A 27,190-nucleotide genomic window follows, 5' to 3' on the forward strand; every position below is an offset into this window, starting at 1 on the left:
AAATTCAGTTTTTAAAGCTGAGTCTCCAGTGACTAAAGGTAGTTGCATTCGGTCCTACTGATGAGAAAGACAACAGCTATTTTTGTGAATTTCAGTTGACATCATCCGAATGGAGTGCTGGTCATAGCAACAAGAGAGCACTGAGCAAAGGTTTTATGAGTTGCTTCAGAAAGCCACTAAACATTTGGCAAATATTTTCCTACTTCCTTATTTCCTCTTTATAATTTTTTAAAAAATTCTGCCCTTGTGTACTATATACATAAAGGTATATGTTAATTTGAAAAAGCTTTCTCTTCATGGCTTAAATGCTGGAGAAACAAGGTGTGGTGAATACAAAAGACTGCTTAAATCCAGTGTCACATCAGCTTCTCCACTGAAGGTCTGGGTTTCTAGGTCCCCAAGCAGCATCTATTGATGAGATTTTCCCAGGTTGTAAATTATAGGAACCAATAGAGGGCGCCCAAGCCTTGAGTTCTGTGGATTTCTGAAGCCACCTTTCCTTTTTAGGAATTTATTATTTGCGTAGAGTTCCTGTGATTCCCTTGACTGTAGGAATCAGCACAAACCTAACCATTTGAAAATTGAGAAAGTAAAAATTTAAGAATATAAATTTTATCAGATGTATCCAGGCAGGTCTGAAGTTCTTTACAATTGTATTGATGATAATAGCTTTGAAAACCATAAAAATATATCTTCTCCTCCCTGGCCACATCAGTGATTGAAATCAGGCACACAAATTTCTTTTCCTGATATATCAGTCAACAAATATTTAATGTGTGCTTTCTCTGCACTAGAGGATTTCGGGGTGCTGGAATACACTATGAAATCAGACAGATACTTCACCCTCAACCAGCTGGCTCTTGAATGGGATAAGGAAGTGTTGGCCAACAATAAAAGTGTCACCACTGGCTAGAGGTCTCTGGTTATTCCTAGAGAAGAGGCAGCCCTAGCAACCTCTTATCCAGTTTAATGGCTTTCGCCCACATACCTGCTGCATCCCACATCCCCCTCCAACAGTGGGAAAGATGGGCAGAGAGAGAGAGAGAGAGAGAGAGAGAGTGTGTGTGTGTGTGTGTGTGTGTGTGTGTTTGTGTAGTGTGTGAGAGTGAAGCCTTTGGGCCTGGGGACCTGGAGGATAAATGCTTTGAGGATAAATGTGAGGTTCAAAAGTCTGGCACTGGCCAGGCACAGTGGCTTATGCCTGTAATCCCAGCACTTTGGGAGGCCAAGGCATGATGACTGCTTGAAGCCAAGAGTTCGAGACCAGCCTGGGCAATGTAGCAAGACTCTATGTCTACAAAACATTTTCAAAATTAGCCAGGTGTGGTAACACGTCTGTAGTCCCATTTTTACTCAGGAGGCTGAGGTGGGAGGATCGCTTGAACCCATGAGTTTGTGGCCACAGTGAGCCATGATCATACCACTGCACTACAGCCTGGGCAACAGTTGTTGTTTCAAAACAACAACAAAAAAGGCTGGCACTGTGAATGTCAGGTGAATGTGAGTGGCACTCACAGCTGGCACGGGAATGTCACTACTCACAGTGCATTCTACTGCTGGAGATGCAGAATTAGGCTTAACCCAGACCGATGGAATCACTCTACATTTTAACAAGATCCTTGGGTTATTTACATACACATTAAAGTTTGGGAGGCACTGATTTAAAATACATTAAAAATAGTACAAAATTATTAAAGTAGGAAAAAAAGTGTATCTCTTGACTATCTAAAAGTATCTCAAATACCACAAACTAGTATGTGATTCACTCTCTCACCTACAGGATGAAATCTCAAATCCTTAGCTTGGTGTTCAATTCATAGTCACATTTTACCATAGCTATCTCCCACTTTGTCCTGTATTAACATCTTTTTAGGTCAAACCAGCCTACTCCTTGTCCACTGATTATGCCACAGTATTCCCTCTTCTACACGTTACTGACACTATTCTCTGTACTTTTTAGGGCATCTTTCCATCTTTCTTCAGCATATTGCTGCCTTTCCCTTGTCCTGCACCACACTGGACTTTATTTTCATAATTATGTCCTGTATATTCTGCCTCCCAGTAACTAGACTTTGAGCTCCTTGAGGGCAAAGCCTGTCTCTGGAGTCCCAGTAATGAGCACAGTGTGTTGTTGCACAGGGCCCAGTGCAACAATGAGTAAATACTCATTGCCTGAGTCAGAGGAAGGAAAGGAAGGTAAGACACAGTGATGCGCATCACCTCCCTAGGGAGCAGAGGCTGAGCTGCACCTTGGGACCAGCCACACAAGGCTAGTGTTCACTAGGGGTGGGGTGGTCTGTCCCCTCCTATGATTCTGCCTCCTAAACAGCAGCACCTGCCTGCCATAATACTGAAAATCATTAGGCTCAATCAGTCCTTGGGAGCAGAGTGTGTGTGCGTGTGCGTGCGCGCGCATGTGGTGTGTGTTAATGACCAGTTGGTTGTTTGAAACATCCTCCTTGGCAATTCTATTTTTCTTTACATTTAAACAAACAGACAAAAAGCATGTCAGTGTCACACAGGTGTCAGTGTCTGACTTCACGTGTCAGCAACTGCAAGCTTTCCAAAGGGTCTCACTCGAGGGGTGTTGCTCAGGAAAGCCTGGTCACTATTATGTCAAGTCAGCAATGTGCGCCATCATTTCTTTTTTTCTTTCTTTCTTTTTTGAGACAAAGTCTCGCTCTTGTCCCCCAGGCTAGAGTGCAATGGCGTGATCTTGGCTCACTGCAACCTCCGCCTCCCGGGTTCAAGCAATTCTCCTGCCTCAGCCTCCCAAGTAGCTGGGATTACAGGCATGTGCCACCACGCCCAGCTAATTTTTTGTATTTTTAGTAGAGACAGGGTTTCTCCATGTTGGTCAGGCTGGTCTTGAACTCCTGGCCTCAGGTGATCTGCCGGCCTCGGCCTCCCAAACTGTTGGGATTAAGGTGTGAGCCACTGCGCCCAGCCGATGTGTGCCATCATTTCTATGGTTCATCGTGGCTGCGGAACAGTGCACTTAGCACCCACCTTGGTAAAGAACCTAGAAAATTACCTGAGAAAATTAAATAGTTCACACACACAATTGTTTCAGGCCTCAGGTCTCTGGCATTTTGTTTAAGGTGACCTCAGTTTTGGCAGCTGTGTTTATTAAATGCTATGTACCTGTCACTCCACCTTGTAACTTTAAAGAATTACAAATGACAATGTTTTTAAGCATACAGAGCTAAGCTAGGAATGCTGAACACTGTGTCGAAGATCCGAGGGCAGGTGAAGACCACAGGATACCCGCAGACGGAAGGCTTGCTGGGGGACTGTATGCTGAAATATGGGAAGGAGCTCGGGGAAGACTCCACCTTTGGTGAGTTATTCAGAGATCACCTGGGGGAGCTGAGAACTCCTCCAGTATGGTTTTAGGTTATACACAAACCCTTCAGTCTAACAACCTTTGTTATTTTTCCATATTACCAAAGTAATACATGTTAATTGCAGGAGGTTTAGAAAACATAGGTAAGTAAAATAAAGAAAAATGCTAACATCACCCATAATCCCATATCCACTGATAGGCCCAATTAAACTCTGTTGTGTATCTTTTTTTTTTTTTTTTTTTTGAGACAAAGTCTATGCCCAGGCTGGAGTGCAGTGGTGCTATCTTGGCTCACTGCAGCCTCCACCTCCCAGGTTCAAACAATTCTCTTTCCTTAGCCTCCCGAGTAGCTGGGATTACAGGCTCAAGCCACCATGCCTGACTAATGTTTTGTATTTTTAATAGAGACAGGGTTCGCCATGTTGGCCAGGCTGGTTTTGAACTCCTGACCTCAAGCGATCCGCCTGCCTCGGCCTCCCGAACTGCTGGGATTACAGGAGTGAGCCACTGCACTTGGCTTGTTGTGTATCTTTTATGCCTTGTTTATTCTTATATGTATTCATATGTACTTTTAAAAACTACAATAAGGCTATAGTACATATACTCTTTGGTAACACTGACTATATAATGATCCATATAGTAAAATAATTAATCTTCCATGATATTGTTTTTAATGGCTACATAACATTCCGTGTATCATAGTTTGTTCAGTCAATCCCATTTACTAAATAAATGTTTCTTTATGTAAACACATTTTACATAGCATTTACAATAACCATTTTCATAGGTAAATCTTTGGGGATATCCAAAATTATATTCTTTGACATAATTTAGATAACATATCTAGTATAAAATTGCTGAGTCAAGAGTATGCTTATTTTTCAGGTTTTGAAAGCATATCCCCAACCTACCCTTCAGAAGGGTTACACTCATTTGACACTGTTGCCAGCAGTGAGTGAGGGTATATTTCTCTACACAGTTCCTAACCCTAGAGATTATCTTTTTAGTTTACTTTTAAATAACTGATCATTTGATATGTAGTATACAAAAATGATATCTCATTGCTGTTTTAACTCCATCTTTTGGATCACGTGTGAGGTGGAATTTTTATTTGTGTTTGTCATTGTTTTTGTGAATTGTGTGTTTGTGTCCTTAGCCTGCTTTTGCATTAGGAGGTCCATTTTTTCCCCTCCTGTCTCATGAGCTCTTTAAATGGTCAGGATATTTGCTCATTGGCTGTCTTGTATGTTGACGAAGCTTTGTCCTAGGTAAGCATTTGCCTTCAGACCTTGTATATGAAGGTCATTTCAATGGAGAGAGATTTTTATTTTTTATTTACTGAAGCTCTTTAGTCTTCCTATATGGTTTCTAGCTTTTTGGAATCATGTTTAGAAAATCTTTTTCATCCCATTCCCTGGCAAATGATATAAACGTTTATTTATACTTGTTTTTGAATCCTGCATTTTCTTTTATTGCCTTTAAATTTCCAAGCTCCTGCATTTATTGGAGCTACAGTGCAATAGGGTTCTAATTTTGTTTTCTGACAAATAAATAGCTTGTTTCAGTACTTTTGAAAAGTCCAACTTTCTCCTGATGATTTGAAATGATTCTTTTATTATAGGCTAAATTATTATACATTAAATTTGTTTATGGTCTTTCTCTTCCGTTTCTTGATCTATATCCTGTTTTGATTCAGTGTCATATTGTTTTAAGTATTGAAGTTTTAAAACATGCTTTAATATATTTTACTAAAAATTTAGGTATTGTATTGCAAAAAGTTCACGGACACACTTACTGGTTTTATTTTTGCAAGTGAAACTTAAATCCCTTTTATTTAAAAAAGTCATTAAATTTTGATTGAGATTCATTTAAATTAATACATTAAATTGAGGATGAATTGGATTTAATATATTAAGTATTCCCAAAGAATTTGGCATATTTGCTATTCATGTAGTGGTAACAAGGCAGGAGATGGAAGAGATGGAAATTGAGAAATCAAATATTTGGCCACAGTAATCATTCTAGGAAATTGGAGGAAATATCTTTTGAAAAAAATGTTAAAACTCAAGCATTAAAACATGAATTAATTAGTGACAAAGGGTAATATTATCCCTCAGAGCAGTATAATGTGAATTTTATTTTATTCTAAGGGCCAATGGGGACAAGATAGCCTATTTCTTACTCTGAAGGCATATCAGTGAAGGGAGCAGGTGAAACTGCCAGGCAGGCCTTGAAATCCAAGGACACTCCTGCCATGCATCTGGCCTTGGCGACAGCCAGACAATTTAGTAGCTTCCCAGGTGCTCAGCAACCGAAAGAAACTTGGGATGAGGAAGAGAGCTGATGTCAGCAGGGCATCAGGAACAGATGGATTTCTGCTGTTCCAAGGAAGAGGCTGTGCCGTTGGATGTTTTTTTTTGGGGGGCCACATGCTGGGACCTCCTACAGTACAGAAACCTCAGTGGGTGGAGGCTGAGCCCCACACCCGTGGAATTCGACAGCGCCAGTCTCAGGCAAGGAGAGGGAATGTTGATTCCAGGGAGGTGGCGGCCCGTGTTCAGAGCATCATCTTTGGAGTCTACAATGTATTTGAAAATGTTTCCGTCAAGGCAAAATGAGCTGACATTGTGAGGTACTGGCACTGGTGGCAGAGGGGCTGTGTGGGGGGTCAGGCAATACCATTTCTCACCATTTGGGCAGGAAAGAGTCCACAGGCTAGGAAGGGACATTTCATCTTCATTTAGGAATTATTTAGACACACTTGGGAGAGTTGAGCTAAGGAAATTTAGCTTCCAAGGAGGAATGAAGCTACCACTGGGTCCGTATGGAGTCCTGGGAAGCCTTAGTTTAGAGTAACGGTTCCTACTTCTGTTTTGCAAGGTCCTCTTTAGTATCTTTCTGTTTTTTTTTTTAAGGGAGGTGAGGCACATGTTGCCATCTCTATTTTACAGGTAAGTAAGTTGTCCATGCCCTCACCTGGTGGATGAAACAACTCAAAGGTCAGACCTAGGCTGGGCTTTACGGTCTTCTTCAAGCCTAGGAATCGAGCAACCCAATCTCCATCTTTTTACAAGATCAATTTGGAAAAACCCAAATATAGGAAAAATAGTTCATTCTAGTGTAGCATTTCCCAGGGATGTTTTCTAGAGACCCTGCAACCCTCATTGTACAGAGAACTAGAGGGCACCTGGTTTGCAATAATCTGGCAAATTACTGCCGATTAACCGGACTGAGATACCACACTGTAATCCAGGAAAAACTACCTGCCACTACCCAAGCCAAGAAGGCTGGCCTGGGCTCCAATGCACCAGCAGACCCCCACCCCACTCTGCTGACAGGATGTCCCATGTGACACCGGCAGGCTTTCTTTGACATCAGAGAGAGAAGGGAGGCTTAGAACCTTCTAGAAGGATACAGGGAGTAGCCTTGAGAAGATCCCACGGCTAGAAGCTGAGATGTTTTGTTGGTTTATTTCTATTGTGATTTTTACTGGTTAACACTTAGCCCCATGAGTGAATCCTTTCATTGTTTACAAAGAGATTTTATTCTCAAGCTTCTAAGGAACCCTCCGTGCCAGTTTCCCAAATTACCAGTTTTTTAGAAAGGATCTTTATCCCCATCTAGTGGTCCAAATGGTAAGTACTTCAGTCTGCTAGCCTCAGTTGTATTTTCTGTGGTGGTGAAAGTGCAGACCATAGAGAGGAAAATACAGAAAATAGGAAGCCTTGCTTTTTCTTTTTCATTCTGATCCAGGATTCAGAGGTCCTGGAGCAAGGACCTTGCTACGCCATCATCCACACACTTTTGGTAAAGAATGAAATAAATAGCACTGTTAACCTGGAGTAGTGTTCCCAAAGAACCTTTTGTATTTATGTTTTCTATTCAAGGCAATGCATTGATAGAAGTTGGTGAATCCATGAAGCTAATGGCTGAGGTGAAAGACTCTCTTGATATTAATGTAAAGCAAACTTTTATTGATCCACTTCAGTTACTACAAGATAAAGATTTAAAAGAGATTGGGGTAAGTCTTCCAGGGTATAAACATACCTGTTGCTACATAAGATGATGTTTATATTTAAAATCACTAGAACGTTTCAGCAGACTGAAAGCATCATCTTATGATGCTTGTGGGTAGGGTAAAAATAACTCAGTTCTATTTTCCTGGGCTCACTGGGAAAGAGTGCCAGGATCCATTAGTCCTATCTGCCCTGGAGATGAAGCAGGATAATGGGAGGGTATGTAAGCCATGTTCTTTCAGCTGGAAATTGTGTATTTAGTTGAAGCCAGCTCTAAGCCAGGCTAAACAAAGTAATTACATAACTTTATAGTGGATTTCTTATTATCAAAATCGTACCATAGTTGCATGTTTTGATGCGTTGCCCTGGTGGTCATTATTTTCCATTACTTCTCAAGAAGATCAATACCTAGAAATTGAATATTTCATTTGGAAAACTGTTAAAAATGGCGTGCATGGGAATTTTCAGGTACCTGAAGATAATTGCATGCCACTTGCATGGTGGCATTTTTGTAGATGTGCAAAAACAGCCCCGAGACTTCTACCCCACCAGGGACTTCCACTCTGGAGGTACAAGCACCGTCTTATGGATATGTACAGAAGATGTTTCTCCAGGTGCCTTCAGCATGATCTCAGCCTGGAGGTCATTTGAGCCTTGGGCATATCCTGTTTTCCCTTCTTCAGACCTATTGATTCTCAAAGTGTGGTCCCTGGACCAGCAACATCAGCATCACTTGTGAGAAATGCAAATTCTTGGGCCCCATCCCTTATCTCCTGAATCAGAAATCTTATGGGTGAAGCCCAGCAAGTCTGTGTTTTATAAAGTCCTCCAGGTGATTCTGATGCATGCTAATGTTCAGAAACCACTGTTCCAGCCCATCCTTTCCAGAACTCGAGGGGGAAGTGTGAACCCCCACTGGTCTAGCCTATGTGACAGAGATGAGGCTGGTGGGATGTGTGAGCTTGGGTGGCCTTCCCTGCTTGGACCGTGGGCCTTGAGGTGGCTCCATATTCCAGGGGCCAGAGAAGGAACTGATGGATGTCAGATTATTGGTTCTTCCTTTGTTCATTCATTGATTTATTTATTCATCATCAACTGTGTATAGCCTGCTCTGCCCTGCTACAGTGGTGGTGGGCACTGGCCATATGTGGCTAAACAAGACCTGGTGCATGCCCTTGTGAAGCTCACAGGTGTAGGGTAGAGAGACAAGTAAACAGATACCATGCACTTTGACAGTTGTTGGAGAGATGAGCCCAGGGACATGAAGGAGAAGCACCTCCTTCAGCCTGGATGGGTCAGGGAAGGCTTCTCAGAGGAGGAGAAGCTGGCTAATGCAGACTGGGAGACTGGGGTGGGCAAAATATCCAGCACAAGCTGACCAGAGGGCCAGGGCTGTGAGAGCAGGCGGGCTAGGGGACCTTGGTTGTGTGATATGGCCAGGGGATAGGGTGTGTAGGGGTGGGGGTGCAATGGAGGGAGGAAAGGCTGAGAGTCATGGAAAGCCCTGGATGCCTGTCCAGGCAATGTATTTAGAGTTTCTGCTGAAAGCAAAGGGTATGAGGGAGAATTCAGGAAGTTTGAGTGAGAAATGAAAGCATCCATTCAGGAGCTCCCTAAACATCCCACTCCCCACCTGCACACCCCTTGGCCCCGACACTCATACCATCCTCTTCTTCCATCTCAGGGGAAACATGTCCCTGTTGCTCTCAAGCCAGTCCTCCTCTGGGCCGCAAGGGCTGTCACCTCTCACCTCCTCAGGGCCGTTGTGACATCCATCGTCCTCTCTGCTGTATCTTCATTCTTTCCCTTTCTGTCTGTTGGCTTCTTCCTGTTAACATTTACACACATCAGCACAGCTGCCCTTGACCCCTGGTGTCACTCCCTCCTGTCCATTCTCCAGCCCACAGCCAGGGCACCCTTTCTGAGCTGCAAACCTTCCTGGCTGCCCACTGGCAGTGGGGTGAAGATACAGACCCTCAGCCCTTCACAGCCTGGCCCCTCCTTTCCTCTGTGGCCTTATTGCCACCCCTTCCCCACATGAACTCTGCCCAGCCTCACTGAATTATTTCCAGCTCCCTGGTGACGTTTTGCTTTGTGCTTTCTCGCTATTTGCAGTCTTTGTCCTTTCACCCCTTCTCCTGGCTGTCACCTCACCCCTCAGCTCGGATGTGCTTTCCTTTGGGAAGCTGTTTGTTCTTTCGCTAGACTTCGTGGGGTATCCCTTCTGTGCCCCTGTGCCATGAGCACTGTTGCTTACCTTTTGCTCATGTTGGGCAGTCCATTCCTCGGGGTGAGTGATCGTGGTTTGTTGCTTGTAGTCACAAGCCTGCCACGTGGTTTGTGCTCACACATTATTTTATTTTTTTAATTTTAATTTTTGTGGGTACATAGTAGGTGTATATGTTGGTGGGGTACAGGAGATGTTTTTACAAATTATTTTTGAACAGTTGATTCTAGAGAAGTGACAGTCTGGGTTCTGGGGATGCCAAAACATCTCCCCCAAATGCACAGTTGTAAAACCAAATGCCTCCTTTGCTGACATACAGCAACTTTTATTTCTTCTTGTGCTGTCATCATGGAGGAAGGTCATATGAAAAGTCAGCATTGCTCCTCCACCTGGCCAACCACAGACACATATGTGGTCCTGAGTAGTAAGTGGGTGAAATGTGTAAAACACACTTATTCTGAAATGTTGCAGTTCTCTATGCAACAAAATAGTTTTCTAAATGCCATCTTGTTACTCAGCTGCTGTTTGATACAGAACTGTAAATCTAAACTTAAATTATGTGGATGATGGAAAGTTAAGAGTCCAAGGTTTAGGAAGCCTTTCATAGTCTCAGCTATGCTCTGTGTCGCTCAGAAATCAGGGGTCAGGGGCCTGTTCATTTGACATACGGCTGACTTTCAGGTGTTCATGTAGAGGTACAGAGGAATTAGGGACCAGCCCAAAGTCACAGAGCAAGGAGAGAGATGTTTCTGACTCTCTGGGTCTTGTGTGCTCTTTTCACCGAGTCATGGAGGTTAGAAGCAGTGCTTCCTGCTAAAATGAATAGTGCAAGCTATCCCCATGCTTCAGTGGGATGATCAGTTTCTACATACACTTTCGATGCCTGGTATCTGATTTCCGAGGATTACAGCCATAAACTCTCCAGGGACCCCTCCCTTGTCCTGTATAGCTATCCCACTGGACACTGTTTCTGACACGGGGTCTCTCTGCTTGGACACAAACTGTGATGGGAAACCTACTGCTACGCAAGGCAGCCTGTTCCATGAGTGGACAGTTCTAACTGTTATATTTTGTTAAAGGGGTTATAATATTGTTTAGAAATTTTACTGTTTCAGAGGTTGTCTGTGAATCTCTCTCCTTTGCATTCATTAACAGCGTTTTACGCAACTTATTTCTTGATTGTTTGGGAACTTTACGGAGATCCGTTAATATTCTAAGGGATTGTAGAAGTTTGTGATTTTATAGTCTACTACTTAGTCAGGAGTTGACAATAGTGCCAAAAGAAATGTTCCTACTGTGTTTTGTTTGGTTAACCTGGTTAGAAATTATCTGGACATTAAGAAGGCTGAAGTGAGGGATCGTATAAAGAACGTTGGAAAATAATATCTGAGCATGGCTACTGCATCATTACACTCCATAAAGACACTCATTCATTCTATCACCGATCTGTCCATTCATTCATTAATTCCACAAATATTCCTGGAGCACCTGAAGTGAGGGGAGCCTCCATCAGGTGCTGAGGTGCTCCCAACAGCAGTGTAAGGTGGGTTCCTGCCCTCTGGAATCTAGGCCGAGAAAAAGCAATGACCATTTTAATAGAAATAATTTTTTGTGCCAGATTTTGAATGTAGCACCTCTCTGAGGGACTCCATTCTCTTTTTTTAGCATCACCTGAAAAAGCTGGAAGGCCGCCGCCTGGATTACGATTATAAAAAGAAACGAGTAGGTAAGATACCAGACGAAGAAGTCAGACAAGCGGTAGAAAAATTTGAAGAGTCAAAGGAGTTGGCTGAAAGAAGCATGTTTAACTTTTTAGAAAATGATGTAAGTATTTAAACCAAATAGGAGATTTTAATGTAAATGAACGAAACATTGAATATATGACTATGATCGGCATGTTGAAAAACTCTAAAGCAGGAGTGTCCAATCTTTTGGCTTCCCTGGGCCACACATAAAATACACTAATACTAACAATAGCTGATGAGCTTAAAAAAAAAATCATAATTTTTTTTTTTTTTTTGAGATGGAGTCTCACTCTGTCACCAGGCTGGAGTGCAGTGGTGCCATCTCGGCTCACTACAACCTCCGTCTCCTTGGTTCAAGTGATTCTCATGCCTCAGCCTTCTGAGTAGCTAGGATTACAGCCACGCACCACCATACTCAGCTAATTTTTGTATTTTTAGTAGAGATAGGGTTTCACCATGTTGGCCAGGAGGGTCTCGATCTCCTGACCTCGTGATCTGCCCGCCTGGGATTAAAGGTGTGAGCCACCACCCCCGTCCAATCTCATAATGTTTTAAGAAAGTTTATGAGTTTGTGTTGGGCCACATTCAAAGCCATCCTGGGCCACATGTGGCTTGTGGGCCACAGGTTGGACAAACTTGCTCTAAAGCCTTAGTTGTTATGCAAGTTTCTAGAATTTTCTCCTATCTCCTGCCTGAGAGATTGATTGCTTCAGACATCCAGCAAGCCCTGACTCACATCTTTTTTTGGAGACAGGGTCTCACTCTGTTGCCCAGGCTGGAGTGCAGTGGCACGATTGTGACTCACTGCAGCCTCGACCTCCCAGGCTCAAGCGATCTTCCCACCTCAGCCTCCTGGATAGCTGGGATCACAGGCATGCCACCAAACCCGGATAATTTTTTGTCAAGATGGGAGTTTCGCCATGTTGCCCAGGCTGGTCATGAACTCTTGGGCTCAAGCCACCTACCCGACTCAGCCTCCCAAAGTGCTGGGATTACAGGTGTGAGCCACCACGCCAGCCCCTGACTCAATATCTTAAATCTTGAGGAGTCCTGTTTATCCCAGGATTGCTTCAGAGGTTGTCTCTGAAGATTGCTAAGTAGACTGGCTTTTGTATGTGAGGCCGTAGCATTTATGGTTTCACAGGAGAATGAAAAGTCGAGGTCATGTAGTAATTTGCCATTTTGCTGAGACTGAAAAGTACTTGGCAAGGCAGATGGTTAAGGGAGAGCAGCTCTCTTAGCTGGGGGCGGACAGCCGCTGTCATCCCCCAGCTCTCTGGTGCCTTTACCTGTCATAGCCCACATTGAGGACACAAAAGCATGACCCAAATTTTTCAGCTGTTCCATAGTGGTGCTTGTGGGCTCGGGAATTGTGAAGGTCTCGGATCTTATCCCTCAGAAGTGCCAATCTTCTGTTGTACTGTGGTTCCTGCCATTTGCTTTGATTTGATTTGTCCAAGTAAAGTCAAATGAAATGGAATTAAGGAGGACGGTGACTCCTGACCAGGCAACACGCAGCTGGGGGTGGCCTCCCTGCTCGGCCTTGGGTTTAAGGGGCCATTGGCACTTTGACTGCCTGAGTGGAAGAGGTGTCAGCCACCTGCCTCCCTCCGGAGCCCCTGCCCTCAGCCTGGCTTCAGCGATGCCAGGAGCTGTCTCAGCCCCAGTATTAGTATGGGACCTAATTGTTAAGTTTTTAAACCTGTGGGAACAAGTCAGGAGGTTTATTTATCCTCAAGACCATGTCGTACTTATAACAGTTTATTTAAAGGTACACTGAGGTCTTACATCTTTTGAGTCAAGTCAAAATGCATTGAGCACCCTTTATTTACCATGGTGATGTATGGAGGAATTATGTCCAATACTGACAAGACATTCATCCCGGAGAATTTATTCTCCCAACTGGAAATGCCAATTTGAAATTTCCCATGCCCATTAAACCACTGAGTCCTGAAAAGTACACTCTACTGTGTTTCTTCTTTTAATTTTTTTTTTTTTACATTTTTTTTTGGGAAATAGGAGGAGGTGTGACAGTTTGGTATCTCTGTTTTTCTTTAAATATATAAATTTCCTCTTGAAATTGTCCCCAAGCAACAGCGATTTTGTTTTGTTTCAGATTGCTGTATTGTTTTGAAGTCTTTAGAAAATGTATTTGAAGTGTGACATGTATCAGATACTCCTTGTTGGGCCGGCCATATGGAATGTTGCCCTGCTGGCTCCAGGCCCATTCATGGCTTAAACTCTGAGATTGTGTCTTGTGTGTCAGATGCGCCGTCTGACCCATTTGTTCCATTCACTGCCTTCATGCGGGAACCACAATGATGGGTTTTTGCGAAGTGCTCCGTGAGGGAAGCCTGTCTGAGCCACGCCGGCCTTAGCAGTTGACCCAGGAGACCTCAGTTTTCCCCCTCAGTATCAGTCAGAAGTCAAAAAGGATCCCTTCATTATAAAAGCTCAATCATTTGTCCGTGTTTTGACAGTAACTCGTATTCTGCCTGTCACAAATGGGTTAAGTCCTCCCACCCTGCCCCAGCAGAAGTAAGAGCTGGTTCCTAGCCCAAGCTCCACAGGGGCTCTGGTGCTGGCCTTGCTCCGGCCTGGTTGCAGTGTTTCCTCCAAGGCTTCCTGTGGGAAATTGACCTGCAGGTGAGTGGAGGTTTCACCTGTTCAGCTCTGGGGAGTCGGGGCTGCTCCCTCATCCTGGATCCTGGGGTCTTCACCTTCATAAGGAGGGGTTGTCTGGCTTCTACTTCTGCCACTGAGGTGGGAGGAGACCAACGTTGTGAAACGGAGATGGGCTGCCCAGGCTGCCCGGGAACTAGGCTCTTCCCTCCTTCCTGCTTCCTGCTTCCTGCTTCCTGCTTCCTGCCATCTGTAGCTGCAATGGCTGCTAGGTGTGCTCTGGCTGCTGCTTCTTGCGGTAATGGTGGTGATAGTGATAATGATAAAGACAGTGGTGATAATGATGATGACAATGACAAGAGCTACCATTCACTGACACCCCATGATAAAGAGGCTAAGGGGGTGCTGTTGATGGTCCCTATCATGGTGCATGTGCGTTTACCTTTTCTCCTACCCAGGTTTATAGCTGAGGAGACTCAGAGATGATTGTGTAGGCTTCAGAAGCCCATCTTACTCTCTTCTTGGGGTCAACAGCAGTTAGATCAGAGGGCATCACCTCATCCTTTTCCATGTCAGTGTGTCTGTGCCATAGCCAGGTGGTCTGACCATCCTCTCCTGTTGACCAGACAAGCTAGAGAAAAATCTCCTGCTGGTCACTCCTTGGACCTAACATGCCAATGCCGATACTGCCTGGTGCTTGGGGATAAACAGAGAATGTGACTAGTTGGGAGAAAGACAAAATGCCAACACATGGTTGATGGGGCATACATTGAACCCTTGGCCCTGTGTTTGGCCCATCTCCAACAACCAGGCCAGAGCTGGTGGCCTTGTAGACCATGGGACTCTGGTTTCCTGCTCCCTGTGAGTCACAACCCACACGTCCAACCTTGGTCACTCAACCTCTTGTTGCCATGTTGCTTCCTTTCCTGGTGGGGAAGTCCTGCATGAGGAGCTGTGTTTCGGGATGGCTGGGGAGGGCTGGATTTCCTGGCAGAAACTAAAGGTGGCTGGGACCTGTTCTAATCGCCATGTCAAACACAGTGGGTCTTTGGGTGCTGCTGCCTGATGGATTGGACGGTGTTTCTACCTGATCTGGTACCTGCTGGAGACAAGGTGCACAAACTGTCAAATGAGTGGCTGCAAGGGAAGCCTGGTGGCAGGCAGCAGAGGCCCTGACACTTCCTCCAGACACAAGTGGGACATGCTTCTGTTACTGTGGTGGGAAGTTTGGGGATGTCAGTCACAGCCATTCATCCTTTGGGTTCTGACCAATGGAGGAAGTGACAAAAAAGCCGGATTGGAATCAAGGGACATCTCTTTAACTGATGAGAATGCTTGAAAACTGTAAAATACAGACCTCCTGGTCAACTGTGCTGAAGGACATGGCCTGGGCCTAAAGTCCTGTTGGCACTTTCCCCTCCTTGCACCTTCGGTGGATGACAGCCAGCTCTAGGGGAGAGCCCGCCTGTCTTACCACCCAGACACAGCCTGAGACGCTGAAGCTGGGTGAGTGGGAGCCTTGCTGGCCCCAACCCTGCAGAGCCAGTGACTGAGGCAGAGCAACCCATCCTACTAACTAGGGAGCACCCCCAACCTCATCCACAAGAGGAGGAAGAGGAGGGCCTGGCAAGAGGACTTAGAAGCATTCGCTCCAAAGAGAAAGTGAATAAGCAGAGAAGCAAATGAAGGGAAATCCTCTGAGATGGGTGTGCTTGGTACTCTTGGGCTACCTGTCCATCTCTGTTTGGCACTGACAATTCAAAGACCAAAATCTCACCCTGGGGGAAGAGCTGGTGTCTTCTCCAGCCCTCATGTCTCATCATCCTGGCTAAGACACAATAAAAGCTTCACCGGGGAATGCCTCAAAAGAAACTGTTTGCCAAAACTCTGACTGATGTGAGGAGAACCCTGACTGGAGTTAACAGACTTGGTCTTTCCTGGGTCTCCAGATGTAGTACTTCCTAGGGTTTTCTGGCCAACAGGCCATTTGCAGGGATTTCCAGGGTGTGGTTGTTCACTGTCCTCACCTCTGCATTCTCCCAACTGAGAAACAAACCCGAGGAGCCACACGAGATCACACGCCAGCCCCTTGCTCAGAGAACAGGGCTCTCTAGAAAGCCATGTTGGAAGGGGCAGCTTGGGCCTGGGCCCACAGTAGAAGTCCAATGAGCTATTCCTGGCCTGAAGTCTAGACCTTGGAGCCCCTGCAGAGAGAGCGGGTGCAGAGACCACAGAGCCAGATGACACACGATCTTGTGGCCGCTTCACAAACCCACTTTCTTGAGAAATCCGGAGCCCAGAGCCAGGCCCCTACTGCCTTTCCTTGCAGTGTCTAGGTACCCTGGTTATTAGGGCCAAGTGGGTGCCACTCCCGTAATCTTACCAGTTAGATGAATCACCAAAGGAAGGGGAGGTAGAGAGACATGACATGCTAACTCTAACATTCCTAAGCAGAAGTTTTATCTATTTTCTCATCTATTTTTGGCAGAACTGGGAATGGGAGAATGAAGAAGAGTCTCCTTCAGCCCCACACTGTAGCCTTTGGTTGTCTTGTGAATGGGAGCTGGATTGGAGACATTGAGCATCTCTTCACATCTTGCCTGAGGCTGAGCAGTGTCATTATTCTATAGGCAGTGATGCAAGCCAGGAGGTGTTTTGGTTCTCCAACTTTCCAGGGATCCAAGAGGGGCAGTCCCATGACTGCTTTCTCACCAGGCCAAGTTGGGCCTGGCAGGGTCCTGAGAAGTACCCAGGGCAGCCCTCCTCTTGGAGGAAAGTGTGGGAAAGTCAGCAGACTGGTTACCAGCCTTCATTGCCGTATCTTGGGAACACTATATCACCCATAGGCTTGTTAACACACTGTCACCTCTTCTGTCTTTGCAGAGAAGTTTATTCCTCATTATTCCTCACAGCTTACTAGTAGCAAATGTAGGTCTTTGGCATTAGCAGAAATCAGAGATATTCCATAGAAGATGCCTATTTCAGTCCAGTGAGTCCAGGCACCTGCAGTACTGGCTGTCTTGGTATACATTCACCAGCTACGGGATCCTCCTTCCATTCATGGGTTCCCAAGACCAGTGGAATTACTAGATTCCAGATTCCTGAGGTCTTTCCATTGGTCTAGAGTAGCATTTTCCAAAATCCATTCCATGGGATGTTAGTGTGTTTTGCATTAATAATGTCTCTGTGGTCACATAAGTTTGGGAAACCCTGGGTTAAATAAAACTAAACAGTTTCTTTATCACAAGACTTTTCGGAGTCTTTATTTGACAGTATGAAAGATTAATCTCTAAGCGGTTCCTAACAGAAAATACAGTTGGCAGTTTACCAGACTTACTTGACCACAGAATTCTGTCACATTGTTATATTATTACTAATGTTTCAGGGACTGTAATGTGTGGAGTAAGATGCATTAGGAAGTATTGAACTTGTAGAAAGCATACCCAGCAAGGCGTGAGATACCTGAATTCTGTTTCTGATCTTGTTTCTGCTAAGCCTCTGGGAAAATCATTTCACCTGACTGGTATCAGGCAAATTAACAACTGCATTTGAGAAATTCTTTAGAAGGATAAAGTGGAGAATAAAAGTGTAAGGGATTATTATCCATGTTATTAATTTAATTGCCTTACTCAAACTTTCTCAGAAACTCTGAATAAAGGCTTTTGCCGCATTGAAAAAGTCATCTGTTTATGACCAGACTGCAAAATACGTGAGAAATTTTCCATAGCTTCTCTGAGGAATCCAAAAAGAGTAGAGGTCTTTGATATGATAGAGCAAGAAATTACTGGTATTATTACACTGTAAATTGAAGATGACCTCTATGGGAAATGTGCCTTTTCAGTTGTGAAAGAGAATGGCTTGTCGTCTTTTGAAGATGTACACTTCTTTATTCCTGCATGCCAAACACACTTGCAGACCCCAGGCGTCTGGACAGGCATCAGCTACTCACATCACAGTTCTCTCTCTATCCTCACCATGGGCTTCAGGGTGTGCTACTCTCTGCTTACTCACCCAGCTGCTCACCAAGTCCCCTGGTAAGGGATTGCTAAAGGGTCAGAGGAGGAGGGTTCCCAGCCCTGCTCCTTCTAGGCACCCCAGTTTCCATAGTCCTCTTGCAGAGTTGGCCTAAGACAGCCTTTGTTACAATATGCAGTCCTTTGAGCCATTCTTCCTTTGGGTACAGCCTAAGCCTTTTGCAGTTGGCTCACAAGGCCAGGCCAATGGCTCAGATCTTATGCAAGTGTCCCTGGGGTTTCCATAACTCCTAGAAACTTCTAGTATCCTTAGTCCATTGTAGTTGGGGACATCTATTCTCTGTTTCCATCCCCAGGACTAAGATACTCCCAACGGCCATATATGCTGCTAATCATCCATTGGTTTCCAGCTATAGAGAGGTTTGGAATGAAATGCATCCACAGGTGACACACATGTGTCACTTGTGGATTGTTTATTGTGTATAGTCTGCCATGGGAGATAAATTGAGTTAATTCCTGTTTTGGGGTTATCCCTCAGAAGAGAGTGAGGAGCCCTGGGATACAGCCAAACCAACAATGAAGTCCCCAGGCCCAGCCATGATGGGCCCATTACCCCCTGAGCTTGGTTCTTATGCGTCTCCAGGCAACAACTCCCATCACCATGAATGGGGGACCCTGGGCAGCACTAATCTCATTGTTAGGTTTTTCCATAGTTTGAGGATGGGCTAAAGCAGCTCTGTATCAGTTTCCTATTGGGGCCATAACAAATGACCACAAACTGTAGCTTAAAGCAACATACATTTATTGTCTTCCAGCCTAGAGTCCTAAAATCAAGGTGTGGGTAGGACCACGTTTGTTCTGGAGGCTCTTGAGGAAGAAGCTGCTTCTTTGCCTTTTCCAGCTTCTACAGGCCACCTGCATTTCTTGGCTCATTCTTCGCTTCCTCCCTCTTCACAGCCAGCGGCACAGCATCTTCACGTATCTCATTGTGACCTCTGCTTCCATTGTCATATCTTCTCTGACCTTGGCACTCCTGTCTCCCCCTTAAAGGACCTCGTGATTACATTGAGCCATTCAGACGTTCCAAAATAATCTCTTCATGTTAAGATCCTTAACTCAATCATAACCGCAAAGTCCCTTTTGCTATGTAAAGTAACATATTTGCAGGTTTGGGGAATTAAGATTTGGACATCTTTGCAGGTTCCATGATTCTGTCTACTTTAGGCCCCCTCTGGTTTTATGGTTCTGTGTGTCTCCCAAGTAGCTTCTTCACAGCCCTCCCTTCACACATTTGTCAACCACCGAGGCCTGTGCCTCCTTGACCTCTAACCTGCATGGAAGTCAGCTTGCATTATGAGTTTCTCACTTCAAACATCAGCTGAGTGTGAGCCCATCTGTAGGAGCTAGAGTGCTTCACTTTCAGAAAAGGGAGTGGATTCTCTGTAAATCCAGTTCCTTGGCGTATATCACATGAACATTTTCATGGGTGAGGTCACACTTTGCTCTCAAGATGGCACCAGCACAGTGTCAGCCCAGGTCTCAACCCGGAAGTGGAATTAAGCCTTTCTTCCCACCCCAGGTGACTTTCTCTGATTCAACAGATGGACTGCTGAAATTCCAACAATGGAAGAAATGTTTTACCTTTTGGTCAGGTTTTGGCTCTTGCTAGGCCTGAGTTTGTTGCTTTATCTTGGTTCTGCCTGTCTAGGTATTTATTTCTAATCATGGTTCAGGAAGCTGAATGTACCTGTGTTGGTCCCCATGGTCCCCAGCACACAGCTCAATGCTCATGACCTGGGGGACAGCTGGAAGCTTCAATTTTCTGAAATCAAGAGGAAAATAATCTATCGTAGCACACCTGCTCTTTACTGTCAACAAGAAACTTACAGCCTAGTAGCCAGCCCTTCAGGACTTGTACTGAGCACCTACTAGGTGCAAGCATTGGGCAGTGCTGCCATTGTTTCCCAAGGTTTAAGGGTTTTCAGGATTCATTTCCTTCCCAAAGTCAGCCACCCAATGAGCAGTTACGAATGCATCTCTAGATTACATCACCTTGTGTTTTAGCCACGACAGGGAGGATAGCTGGTAATCCCCTTGCCCCCTTCCCGTTCCCCACCCCAAATATGTTTCAAGAAATATTAATTTAGCTATCTTTCACTATTTCTTTAAAAATTATAAAATGCAAGCATTTTTTAAAGTGGGTAATAAGACAGGGCAAATAAATTTTACTAAAGGCAGAGAGGCATGGCATAGATTTTACCAAGCACACCACTCTAGCACTGTAAGGAAGAAAAATTGTTTCTGTAACAAATTCTACTACGATTGTGCTAGGCCATGGCCCTGGACTTATTTAAAAGTACGTGTAAAAGCCAAAGAGATGAAATTTAAGAAATCCTTAGGATTTAGTAGGGGCCAGGCTGTCTTTGTTTTGTTTATTGGGTTTTTGGAAATTTGAGGCTAGGCTTGTTGCTTTTCCAGCCACAGAGCATGGTAAAGTAAATGAAACCCGACAGGATTTCATTGTTCAGATGCTGATCACAGCTTGGCACACATGGAATTCAATGTGTCTCTTACGTGCATATTGAGCCCGTGTTTAAAATAGTATAAGTGAGTAAGAAAAATTTAAGTACAGGCAACTAAAGAATGATTTGCAACTACAAATGAAAGTAGCTTGGATCTTTGAAGGCTAAGTCCATGGTTGGTTAGGCAGGGTGAGATTGTGTAAATGAATCAGCAGGCAGACTTTGCCCTAAAGCTGAGTAGAAAATGAAGTATGGAAATGATGCATAGGCTTTGGGGAAGCCTGGGAAGTGTAGGATTGATTTTGATTTGTGTCTTTGTCCAGCTCTAGAGTTGATTGGATTCTTGCTGGGGAAGGCCCATCACCTCAACCCTCTGGAGCTTGCCTCTGGGGCTTTCAGAAATAAGCTTCATTAATCTCTTTCCTGTAGCAGCCCCTCAGACACGTGGGGGAGCAGGAAAGCTCTCAGGCCTTCCTTAGATTGCTTTTCCTCAAATTATACAGCCCCATATCATCCAGGTTTTTCCTTATGAGACACAGCTCTAAAAAATTCATTGAAAGTTAGTCATTAATTTCATGAATGTCTTGATTTGTGGGAAACAGAGATGCCAGTGTCTTTATAGTTCATTCCCTTTAGCTCTATGTTTCAGGGAAAATATGTTGAGTGGATAGCAACAAAACGCATAGAGGGGACGGGAAAATCTTTGCCCCAGTTCACATGTTGCTCCCTGGCCCCCTTTCTTATCTGTTTCATTTACAGTTCTTAACTGTTTAATGTACTTAATGTCTTGATTTGGCTTAGCTAGAAAGTGCGTGTTGAGACACTTGACTAAGTAGGCAGTTCTTTTGCTAAATGTTGGCTTCATTTGTAACTGGAAGAGCTTTATCTCTCTGTTTTCAAATCCATGAGCTTTATAGCATAGAAAATCTGCTGAGAAAAATCATCATCTAATTGGAAAAACAGGCATTTTATTGAGTTAAATCAAATTCATAATCACAAATAAATTTGAACATGTTTTTCCAGCATTTATAGCTCCATACCATGACCTGTATGATTATTATACAGAGCTACTAGATGAAATTAAATGAAATGGACCAAAGCAGACACTGGTCTTCCCTGCAAAGCTAGGTCTTTGCTGCTGGTCTCCTCTCTGGACATTACACAGGCTCGGGCCTCCATGGAATAATTTTCCACTTCTTCTGCAGGTAGAACAAGTCAGCCAGTTGGCTGTGTTCATAGAGGCAGCATTAGACTATCACAAACAGTCCACAGAGATTCTGCAGGAGCTGCAGAGCAAGCTACAGATGCGGTAAGCACCTCCATGTTTCTTACAAGCCAAGGGCTGCGGAGGTAACATCTATTGAAATCCATCTGTCTGTCTCTCCATCTCTCCATCTCCCCCTTCCCCTGCCTCATTCTGTTTTGAATTTTCTTTCACTGGCTTTCATGGTTGGATGTGGGATGGGACTGAGATAATAAGTACTGGCTTTGGCCAGTAGGATAGAACTGGGAAAAGGGACCTGGCAGCTTTTCTCCTTTTTCTTTTCATTAAATCCCTTTTTTTGTGACCCGTGTTTAGGGCAACTAACCAAGTTGCTCTCCCACCTGGGACATCAACCCCTACAGAACTACCCTGGCTTCATTGCTGATTTGATGAGAGTTTAGCTCCCCATTCACAAAGGGATGGAAAACATCCAGAGCTATGGAAAAAAGTGAGATGCTGTATGGAAAATATGTAAATATCTGTAAAAAAAAAAAAAAAAAAAAAAGATAATGTCTTCATTTCACCAGTACGAATTTCAGGATATGTTCATAATATTGACTAGTATTGAAAGAGTCAAAATATTGACAAATTTCAGGCTGTGTTCATAATATTGACAGGTATTGAAAGAGTCAAAAATATCTTCTGAACAATCAAAGAAAGGTTTCTGCATTCCTTGTGAATTTAATCATAGATGTAGCCTATACTTTTCTGAAAATTAGTAATATTATATATAGTCTGAATGGCAACCCTGTTTATTAAAATATTGGGTTAAAATACCCTTTTTAAATTAGGTTTGATAACAGAAAATTGTTTTACACAGGATTATGGTAATGCATAAATTTGGAGGGATTTTTACTTAAATCAATGATGTAGTTACCTAGGGAAGACAAAGATGTGTTCAGTCCCTGAAGCATCCACTTCTGCAGGCAGATAGTTTACCTGTTACTGACAGGAGTGTATTTTCATAATTCTATCATAGTCTATAAGAGTAGAGTGAGGGAGAAGGCAGCTCCCATCACTGGGTGCCGACTGCGTCCCAGGCACTTGCTGGATGCCTCAGAGACTTGATGAAGAAAATTAGTCTTTTGTTTCGTTTTGTTTTGAGATGGAGTCGTGCTCTGTTGCCCAGGCTGGAGTGCAGTGGCGCCATCTTGGCTCACCGTAACCTCTGCTCACTGCAGCCTCCACCTTCCAGTTTCAAGAGATTCTCCTGCCTAAGCCTCCCGAGTAGCTGGGATTACAGGCACCCACCACCATGCCTGGCTAATTTTTGTATTTTTCGTAGAGATGGGGTTTCACCATGTTGGCCAGGCTGATCTCGAACTCCTGACCTCAGGTGAGCACCTTGGCCTCCCAAAGTGCTGGGATTACAGGCATGAGCCACCATGGCTGGCCCAATTAGTCTTCTTCAAGATGAATTTCACTCACAAGCTCAAATAGGGAGTCGAAAAACTACATTTGTGATATCACCTCCATCACTTCGGGCTACTCAAGAGTCAGTGTGTTAAAATCGTCCCTTTCATGACCACTGGCTGTAACCTAAGTTCCTGTGCTCAACAAGGCAGAGAGGATGTGTGTTTGGAAAGCTTTCAACATCAGATGTCTGGCTCATCTTATGATGTGTGTTACAGAATATCAGCTGCATCCAGTGTCCCCAGACGAGAATACAAGCCAAGGCCTGTGAAAAGGAGTTCTAGTGAGCTCAATGGAGTTTCCACCTCCTCTGTAGCGAAGACGACAGGTAAGTTGACCACTCTAATATACTAAGTGTGCCTTTAGTAAAGCACTTCTAGAAACACTTATTTACTGCTTGTTTCTGGGTCAGTGAATACACACAGACCCTGGATATCTTTCTTTGGTTGTTTGGTAAATTCCCTTTTCCCCTAAACGTGCCCCTTTTTTTCTGTTCCCTGGGGAAGAATTCTGTCACTTATATAATGTGGCATTTAGAACCTTGGCCATAGAACCATTATGGCTACATCATCCTTTTTTTTTTAACTCTTTGAAAATATTTTCTTAATTTATTTTTAAGTTGAAATTAGCATTTTTGGGCAACTGCTATATGCTAGATACTATCTTAAGTGCTGCATCATTATTTTTTATTAAACAAGTGATGCAAATGTGTCTTTTAGTAAAATAATCAAACAGAAAAAAATTGGTAAAATAATCAAACAGAAAAAAAAATTTACTGGTATAAGTCATTCTATAGTCTCTTGTGATCACCCACACCATCGCAGTTCGCTTCCTAGATGTAGCCACTGTTAAAAAATTTGGTATAACCATTATCATATATATTGAGGTACATAAATATACACATAAACAGCGTTTTGGATTTTTTTCTGTTTTTTATTTTTTTCTTTTTTGAGGCAAAGTCTTGCTCTGTCACCCAGGCTGTAGTGCAATGGCATGAACATGGCTTGGTGCAGCCTTGACCTCCTGGGCTCAAGCAATCCTCCTGCCTCAGCCTTCCATGTAGCTGGAACTACAGGCGTATGTGACCCTGCCAGGCTAATTTTTTTATTTTTTGTAGAGACAAGGTCTCACTTTGTTGCCAAGGCTGGTCTGCAACTCCTGGGCTCAAGCAATTCTTCTGCCTCGGCCTTCTGAAGTGCTGGGATTACAGGCATGAGCCACTGTACCCAGCCTTTTTTCTGTTTTTTAAATGTGAGATTATACTAGGCATATTGTTTGGCAGTTTGCTTTTTAAAATGTATCATTGTTTCTTCGAGTTATTTCCATATCATGCATATAGATCTATCCCACTGTTTTAACAGCTTCATAGTTTTCTATTATACCATTTCCCTATTGGTGGACATTAAGGTTTTTTCCAGTTATTTGCTACAGTGAGTATCCTTTATCCACTGTGCTGGCTACACTACTATTAAAGCATGAACACCTGCTTCCCCACACCCATGCCAGTAGACTTCCATTTCTGCCAAGCACTCATGAGAAAAAAATGGTATCCAGTCTTAATTTGCATTTTCTTGATTATTAGTGAGGGTGAACTTTCTTTTCTATATTTTAATTTGTATTTCCTTATGTCTGAATTGTCTGTTTATGTCATTTATTTGTGTTTTTTGGGAGTAGTTTGCTTTGTCTTATTGTTTTATAGGAGCTCTTTCCATATGAGGATATTAATAATTTTTTTCCTAGTTTGTCATTTATCTTTAAACTTTGTTTTTGGAGTGCCTTGTCCCTTTGTTGCTTTTGCTGTTGTTTGCTTTGTTTAGTTTTGCTTTGAGTATACAGAAGCTTTTATTTTGATGTAGTCAAATGTATCTATCTTTTGCTTATGACTCTTACATTTTGTGCCCTGTCATGATTACATTTTGTGCCCTGTTGTGAAAAGTCTTCCTATCCCTGAAGTTATTCTTCTACAGTTTTCTACTACTTTGAATAATCTTTTCTTAATATTAGAACTTTATCATAAGGATTTATTTTTGTAAATGAAAAGAAATTCCCAAACTATCTTTCAGAGTTGTGCTACCATTTCACATCCCCACCAGCAATATATTAGTGATCCAGTTTCTCCACATCCCTGCCAGCATTTGCTGTTGTCACTGTTTTTTATTTTAGCCACTTTGATAGGTGTGTAGTTAATCTTACTGTGGGTTTAATTTGCATTTCCTTAGTGACTAATGATGTTGAATATCTTTTCATGTGTTTATTTGCCATCTATGTATCCTCTTTGGTGAAATGTTTCTTCATGTCTTTTGTCCATTTTCTAATTGGATTGTTTACATTTTTACTGTTGAGTCTTGAGAATGCTTGATTTATTCTCAATACAGGTTCTTTCTATATATGTGATTTGCAAATATATTCTCTCGCTCTGTAGCTTGTCTTTTTATCCTCTTGATAGGGTCTTTCACAGATCAAAACTTTTAATTCTTATGAAGTCCAATGTATTCATTTTTAGTTTTATAGATTGTGTGAAGTCTAGGAATTCTTTGCCTAGCCCTAAATAATAAATATTTTCTTTTCTTTTTCTTTTTTTTGAGACAGAGTCTCACTCTGTAGCCCAGGCTGGAGTAGAGTGGTGCAATCTCGGCTCACTGCAACCTCCGCCTCCCAGGTTCAAGCAATTCTCCTGCCTCAGCCTCCTGAGTAGCTGGGACTACAGACGCACACCACAATGCCTGGCTAATTTTTGTATTTTTAGTAGAGATGGGGTTTCACTGTGTTGGCCAGGCTGGTCTCGAACTCCTGACCTCAAATGATCTGGCTGCCTCAGCCTCCCAAAGTGCTGGGATTACAGGTGTTGAGCTACCACACCCGGCCTCTCCTATGTTTTTTCTTAAGTCCGTGATCCACTTTGTGTTAATTTTGTATAAATGTGAGACTTAAGTCATTTATTTTGCCTATGGATGTCCAATTGCCCTTTCAAACACACATTGCTCATATAAGCTGCACAGTGTGAATTTTCTTCCAACCTTATGGCTATCCTTAAAGGTTTTTTTTTTTTCAACAAAAATTATCAGAGTAATATGTGTATGTAGTTTAAAAAGAAAATGGTAATATGCGTATGTGATTTTAAAAAGGCAAATGTAGTTACCTCTACCTCTGTGTGAAAACATGGGCAGGCCCCATGAATTTTCTCATTATTAAAACTACAAATTATCAGAGTATGTGTGTATACATTTTTTTATTTTTTATTTTATTTATTTTTATTTTTTTGAGACAAAGTCTTGCTCTGTCACCCAGGCTGGAGTGCAGTGGCGCCATCTCGGCTCACTGCAAGCTCCGCCTCCCAGGTTCAGGCCATTCTCCTGCCTCGGCCTCCCGAGTAGCTGAGACTACAGGCGCCTGATACCGTGCCTGGCTAATTTTTTGTATTTTTAATAGGGACGGGGTTTCACTGCGGTCTTGATCTCCTGACCTTGTGATCCGCCCGCCTTGGCCTCCCAAAGTGCTGGGATTACAGATGTGAGCCACCGCGCCGGGCCATGTGTATACATTTTTAAAAAAAACATGGTGCAAGCTTTTCGTGAGAAATGGCAGTTTCCCCTTCAACTCCTTTCCCAGTGCTTATTTTCTGCTCTCAGAGGAAACACTTTCAACTCTTTTACATATTTATTTGGTACTTAACTTCATGGTGCTTGTTTTTTACTATTTCTTTTTTTACTCTGATTCTTCAGTTTTGGATAAATGTATTGATTTCCTGATATGGAAGATAATGGCTTAGCTTCCTAACCCTTGGTCTTCCATAGACTTCTCCCTCCCTTCACCCTTCCAATTTACTTATAATCACTATCTTTGTTAAATAAATATTCATTGTGTAACCATCACTTCCATCATGTGGGACTCTCTTAAAATGCACTCCTCCCCTTTTTTCCCTGCTCTTATTTTAAATTGCCTACTTATGGATGAAAATGTGAGCAGGCTGCATGACTTTTCTGACTACTCTTGGGTCACATAAGTTCTCCACTCACTTGAATGTGTAAGTGCAGGCTCGTGCAGTAGTCAAAATGCTAAGA

The 27,190-nt window shown here is 43.3% G+C and overlaps 1 protein-coding gene across 5 annotated transcripts in view; it reads left to right on the plus strand.

Moving 5' to 3' along the window:
• Positions 1-27,190, plus strand: part of SH3GL3 (SH3 domain containing GRB2 like 3, endophilin A3) — a 149,539-nt gene that overhangs the window by 96,404 nt on the left and 25,945 nt on the right. For 4 of the 5 annotated variants that reach the window (XR_010131063.1, XR_008671717.2, XM_031002433.3 and 1 more), the window contains exons 4-8: positions 3,197-3,340; positions 7,234-7,367; positions 11,255-11,413; positions 21,658-21,761; positions 23,348-23,457. Coding sequence is in view for 3 of the 5 variants with exons in the window: in XM_031002433.3 (XP_030858293.1) it covers positions 3,197-3,340; positions 7,234-7,367; positions 11,255-11,413; positions 21,658-21,761; positions 23,348-23,457 (651 nt within the window). In the remaining 2 variants the exon portion in view is untranslated. The remainder of the gene's footprint in view (positions 1-3,196; positions 3,341-7,233; positions 7,368-11,254; positions 11,414-21,657; positions 21,762-23,347; positions 23,458-27,190) is intronic. The other variant, XM_031002434.3, reaches the window with a different exon arrangement.

This window comes from Gorilla gorilla, chromosome 16 (genome assembly GCF_029281585.2).
Source record: "Gorilla gorilla gorilla isolate KB3781 chromosome 16, NHGRI_mGorGor1-v2.1_pri, whole genome shotgun sequence".
Classification (NCBI taxonomy): domain Eukaryota; kingdom Metazoa; phylum Chordata; class Mammalia; order Primates; family Hominidae; genus Gorilla; species Gorilla gorilla.